Source organism: Pygoscelis adeliae, unplaced genomic scaffold (genome assembly GCF_000699105.1).
Source record: "Pygoscelis adeliae isolate BGI_AS28 unplaced genomic scaffold, ASM69910v1 Scaffold14, whole genome shotgun sequence".
In the NCBI taxonomy this organism is placed as follows: Eukaryota; Metazoa; Chordata; class Aves; order Sphenisciformes; family Spheniscidae; genus Pygoscelis; species Pygoscelis adeliae.
In genome coordinates, this window is record NW_008825109.1 from 6961612 (window position 1) to 6967094 (window position 5483).

Here is a 5483-nt window from a genome sequence, read left to right on the forward strand (position 1 = left end):
GGAGGGGGGGGGGGGGGGTGGTGAGGGGCTGCGAGGTGCCCGCAGCCCCAGGGAAGAGGCTGCCGCCACACAGATGGGAGTGACCATTGTCACTCTGTGTGTCGGCCATCTGCCCCAGGGGCCTGAACTATGGGGTTTGTGGGTGCCCCTGCGTTAGAGCATGTTTCAGGAGCCCACATCAGTCTTTGGCACCAGCCCTGGTGATGCGGTGGCCATGTCACAGTGGGTGGCAATGGGCAGTGGGGGTGTGGTAATGGTGTCACAGTGGTGTCACAGTGGGTCAGTGACACGGCCCCCAGGTGGGTATAAGAAAGGGTGAGGGCACAGGCAGGCCCTAGACTGGGAGGCAGCACCTCCCAGCACCCAGGTGAGGTGAGGTGAGGTGAGGTGAGGTGAGGGCAGGGCAGGGCAGGGCAGGAGGGGCCACTGCCTTTTGTGGGTCTGAGCCTGGGGGCAGGTGAGGCAGACATGGCACTGCCAGTCTTTGCCTGAGGCTGGGACAGCCCTGGGCAGGGGACAAAGGGCTTGCTGGGGGTGCTGTGGGAGGGGCAGGTCCCCAGGCCTGGGGCTTGGGGTCCTGTGCTGGAAACTCATCTCATTCTGCTTCCCCTGCAGAGTCGGCAGAGGAGTGTCTGAAGCCCCGGCAGTGCTGGGGCGGGTTTCAGGAGTGCTCACTGTCCACTGTCGCTGTGTCTGCCATGAAGCGCAAGGTCCCTGACGCAAGGGAGAATGGTGAGAGCAAGTGAACCCACACATCCCTGTGGCCTGCGGCCAAGCAAAAGGGGTGTCAGGGTGGTCTGTGTGTGGCTGCAAGCCTTGCAAAGGGAGGCTGGAGGCCCCCAACTGCCTGGTACAGGGGCCATGCTCAGCAAAGGGGCCTGGGGCGAGGGGAGGCTATGTGGGGAGGGGAGGTGTTGCCGGGGCTGGCTGGGAGCAACAGGGCCTGACAGAATGGGATGGGGGCGCAGGAGAGGGTAGGAGAAGCATGAGCCAGGACGGAGCTGTAGGCACCGAGGCCAAGGAAGGGGCCTGCCTTTGGGGCTGTCGAGGGCCAGCAGGACAGGAATTGGCACAGGAGGGGATTTTGGCAGAGGCAGGATGGAACACGGGCTGGGTGCAAAGGCAGTGCCCCAAAGCATGCAGTGAGGCACTCTGTCGCCTGATACAAGCTAGAGCTTTCCCTGGCCCCTCTTGTGACTCCTGCCCACCACACACGCACCTGTTGTAACAAACATAGGCACTTGCCATGCCTGCAATGCCCCTTTCTCCCCAAAGCCATCAAGTGCTCTTCCCACAGCTCCAGCCCTGCCTGTCACCCAGCAACCCCGTGGGCCTTTGGAGGGAAATCCCTCTACAAGGATGCTTTTGCCCACCCTAGAGAGGTGCTCAGCATTTGTGGCCTTTGCTCTCCCCTCTGCAGCATGCATGCTGTGCGGTCGGGCAGACACTGACCCAGATATTTATGGGGAGAAGAGCCAGGATAACGGTGTCTGCATCCATGAGAATTGCCTGGTGAGTTCCCCTGGGGCTGTCCCCAGCTTTCTTGTCATACCCCAGCCCAGCAGCCTAGGCTCTTCCGTCCCCAGCCCGGCAGGATCGAGGCATGTGGGACTGTGCTCACAGCCCATGGCCTGCCCAGATCCTCTCTAAGCACCATCCAGCAGTAGTGGTCCCTGCATCACCCACCTAATACTCCTGGACTGCCCTGTTTTTCAGTATCTGGCCAACGGGCTTTTCTCGAGGCAGGCAAGGAACAACGAAGTCCACAACATCCGCCTTGAGGACGTCCGACAGGTGGTGAAACAGACTACTAGGAAGGTGAAGACCTCATGGGGGGTGTGTGGGGGTGTTGTGCCAGAACAGGTGGAGCCTGCACCATGGGAAGGAAATCCCAGTGTTTCAGGCAGCCCCCGGCAACACAAGTCCCAGGAGCTCCAGAGAGGCTCCAGCATAAGCAGGGACCGCAGTCCACAAGGTGGATCTGCAGCGTGTGGACTCAGCAGATGCCTGCACCCTTGCCAAAGGTTTGGGGCAGGCCTGGGGGACCCAGGGCACAGCTCTGAGAGGAGGGCTGTTGTGCTTTTTACAGACCTGCTATGTCTGTGGCGAGAGGGGGGCCACCATTACCTGCCAGGGGAAGAAATGCAAGCGCAGCTTCCACTTCCCCTGCGGCCTCGAAAATGGATGCATCTCCCAATTCTTTGGGCAGCACAGGTAAGGGCTGACGGCCCTCATGCTGGGCCTCCTCTGCCTCTGTGCCCCTCCTGCCAGCAGTGGCCAAGCAGACGAGGAACCTGCTTGTTGTGCCCCACAGTGACTCCTCCAAAGTGCCCTCCTGGAGCCTGAGCCAGGATCTGGAGGGTTCATTTATGCCCCATTCCCTGTGCTCTGGGTGCTGGAGCAGAGCAGGATGGTCCACTCCCGGCAATGCCCTGGGAATCACTTATTCTCAGCCCCCAGGAAGCCTGGGAGGTTTTCCTGGCTCAGGGCTGGGAAAAGACTGTCTTTGCACAGCCTCGCCCCTTCGTAAGGCCTCCATACTCCTCTGTCTTTGTAAGGCCTCGTCCCTGCTCGCAAGGTCTGTGTCTGGGCAGAAGCTCCCCTGTGCTTGTCTCGGAGGGGAGCATGTTCAGACAGAACGTGCCAGGGCCCTGGGATGGGGAATCCACGGGGAGGGTATAGGAAGAGGGACATGTGCGCACTGCCCGCGCAGCAGTCAGCCTCCACGCTCCTTTGGGTAGCCTTGTCCAGAACGAAGGAAGGACTCGGCTCTTCCTGACCTTGCCCACCTCTTCTTCCATCTCCCACCCAGGTCCTTCTGCCAGGAGCACAGGCCAGAACAAACAGTGCAGGTACACCAGGACGGCCAAACCTCATGTGTCATTTGCCTGGAGCATGTGGAGGAGAAGCTGTCCTACCAGACTATGGTGTGCCCCAACTGCAGGCAGGCATGGTTCCATCGGGGCTGCATCCAGGTACAAGGCCCTTCCTGTGCCCCTTAGGCAAGGCAGGCGCCTGGCAGCAGTACCCTGCTCACGCTGCTTGTCTGACTCTCTTGCAGCAACAGGCTTTCCATGCTGGGCTGCTTTGCTTCCGGTGCCCCCAGTGTAATGACAGGGAGAAATTCCTGCCAGAAATGTCTTCCCTGGGGATCCAAGTCCCCGCCAGGTTGGTCCTTGTCTGCCCTTCTGCTACGCCCACAAGACAGATGAGCTGTGCTGGGCCAGCCCAGAGGCTCTCTGCCCAAGCTCTGTCTCCCATGAGAGAGGCTGCTGAGAGAAGAGGAGGATAGGGGCTCCCAGGCAGGGATGCACCAGACCCCGGGAACTTGACCTTCGGAGCAAGAAGCAGGGTGCTTGTGGATATGAGTTTTGGAGGAATTTGCTCTTCCCAGAACTTGCCTGGTGGTTTTTCTCAGACCTCAACTCAACTTCTTACCTCCATGTTTCTTTAGGGCAAAGGCAGCCCCTGCTTCCCTCCTAGTTTTCTCCCCAACCCTGCCAGGCCCTTGACAGCAGAGGTCAAGGTTGTCTGGGGCTCAGAGAGGCAACCAAACTGGCTGCACAGGGCTCCCCAGGATTCCTGGTGCTCAGGCGTCTGGCTATCCCAGATGCCTGACTCGATCCTGGGTCTGCCTTATGCTTGTGGCAGGGGAGGCTTATGACCTTCCTTTTTTTTCACATGCAGACAACCAGCATGGGAGGCTGGCGTTGGCTTTACAGATATGTACCAGAGGCACAGCCGATGCGATGCCAGCCTGTGCCTCTATGCCCAAGGCAGGGAGCAGGCAGAAGAAGAGGGGTAAGTCACCTAAACAGCAATTTCCCCGCTGAATTGCTGGCAGCAGATGCCTTAGTCTCAGTCTCTCCAGATCCCTGTGTTAGGCTGTGCAAGAAAAGCTCATCTGCACACCCAGAATGTGTAAATAGTGTCTGGTCATTATGCTTGTCTGGCCATGCCCACTGCCTGACCAGTGCAGTCTGTCCTATTGCCTGGCTAAATCATGCACTAGCCCACCTGCACACCCACAGAGGAGCACAGAGAGCCAGTGGTAGTTGGGGGGAGCCCAAAGAATACCTTGCCCCAGCTACTCATGGGAGGCCCGTCCCAGGAGCCATCAGCACATCAGAGGCCCAGGTCCTCAAGCCCAGCTCTGCAGAGAGGCCCAAAGGCAGGCAGGAACCTAAAGAAAGGGCTCAGAAGAAGGAACACCCTGTCCAGGCCCCTCCCAGGGCTGTCCCAGGAGAGCCATCAATCCCATTGTCCAGGTGTGAAACCCATCCAGATGAGTCAACACTGTGCTCGCGTAACTGCTCTGTGTGTCTGTTCGTGACCTGTGTGGCAAACCCCATATATGTGCATATATGTGGTGTTTAGGTGTGTGTGCCTACTGGGAATACATCTTCAACCTCTCTGCTGGTTGGATGGGGTGCGATACATTTTCTCCCTAGGCTCTGAAGGCCTTACGAAGGGGTGGAGAAGGGTGCCTGCAGGGCTTGAGGAAGAGGGAAAGGGACAGCCCTTTCTCAAGGCCACGCTGAGCTGCCAGACCAGATGGCATGCCCCTGCTACCACTGACTGAGTGGTCGTCCAAGCCACGGAGGGAGGGTTTGCCTGAGCTCTTGAGCTCACCCAGGGCTCTGGGAGCAAGACTCGTGGCACTCAGTTGGGGCCGTCTCAGGGATCTCCGCTGAGCAATCCTTCCCTCAGGTCACTTGACAAAGTGGCTGCCTCCCTGGTGTGACTGCCAGCCCTAGCAGCCGTGGCCGCCAGCCTGTTTTCTTCCCCAGGCCATGGTACCTGCTCCTGTGCTCCTCCTGTGCTGCCAAGGGCACCCACAGATGCTGCTCCGCCTTGAAGGACAGCGCAGCCACATGGGAGTGTGAGGACTGTGCTGGAGTGAGCACTGGTAAGAGGCGAACCTGCCCCCCCCCCATGGAGCTACCTCCGGGTGGGTGGGGGCACCACTCTGGGGTGTGGGGCCATGCTGCTGACCTCCTGCCTCCCCTTACAGCTTCCAGTGTGCAGCCAGAGGCAGCTGGCCCCAGCACCACCGGCCAGGCAGCATCGTCCCACAGCTCCCCAGCTCCTGAGACATGCAGTCAGTCAGGCCAGACAGGGCCAGACCGACGGGCAGGCCGCTCGCGGATGAGGACCTGGGCCAAAAAGCCTTACAGCCGGCACTGAAGAGCCAGCGCTTCCACCGCCCGGTGGGCTCCTGCTGGGCAGCTCTGCAGGCCAGGCCTTGTGGTAGCTCCCGTGGATGGCAGAGGCACCCAGCCCCTGCTGGAGGGAGTCCCGCGGGTCCTGCTGTGTGCATGCACCCGTGTGCACAGCCCAGCCACTCTGTGAGCCCCAGCAAGAGGAATTTGGTCTTTGCTATCTTTTGGGGAGTTTCTAAAAGGTTTGTATGCTGCAATGAGCAATTCAACTGTTCATTCGTATCAATAGAATTTGCGCAATAAAATGCTTGTTTGTCAAAA

At 59.5% G+C, this 5483-nt stretch overlaps 1 protein-coding gene across 1 annotated transcript in view; it reads left to right on the forward strand.

Moving 5' to 3' along the window:
* Positions 1-5187, forward strand: part of PHF7 (PHD finger protein 7) — a 6678-nt gene extending 1491 nt beyond the window's left edge. The window contains exons 2-10 of the mRNA XM_009327882.1: positions 616-732; positions 1421-1512; positions 1717-1818; positions 2090-2214; positions 2813-2975; positions 3062-3168; positions 3688-3801; positions 4791-4909; positions 5015-5187. Coding sequence (XP_009326157.1) covers positions 616-732; positions 1421-1512; positions 1717-1818; positions 2090-2214; positions 2813-2975; positions 3062-3168; positions 3688-3801; positions 4791-4909; positions 5015-5187 — 1112 coding nt within the window. The remainder of the gene's footprint in view (positions 1-615; positions 733-1420; positions 1513-1716; positions 1819-2089; positions 2215-2812; positions 2976-3061; positions 3169-3687; positions 3802-4790; positions 4910-5014) is intronic.
* Positions 5188-5483: the final 296 nt, after the last annotated feature.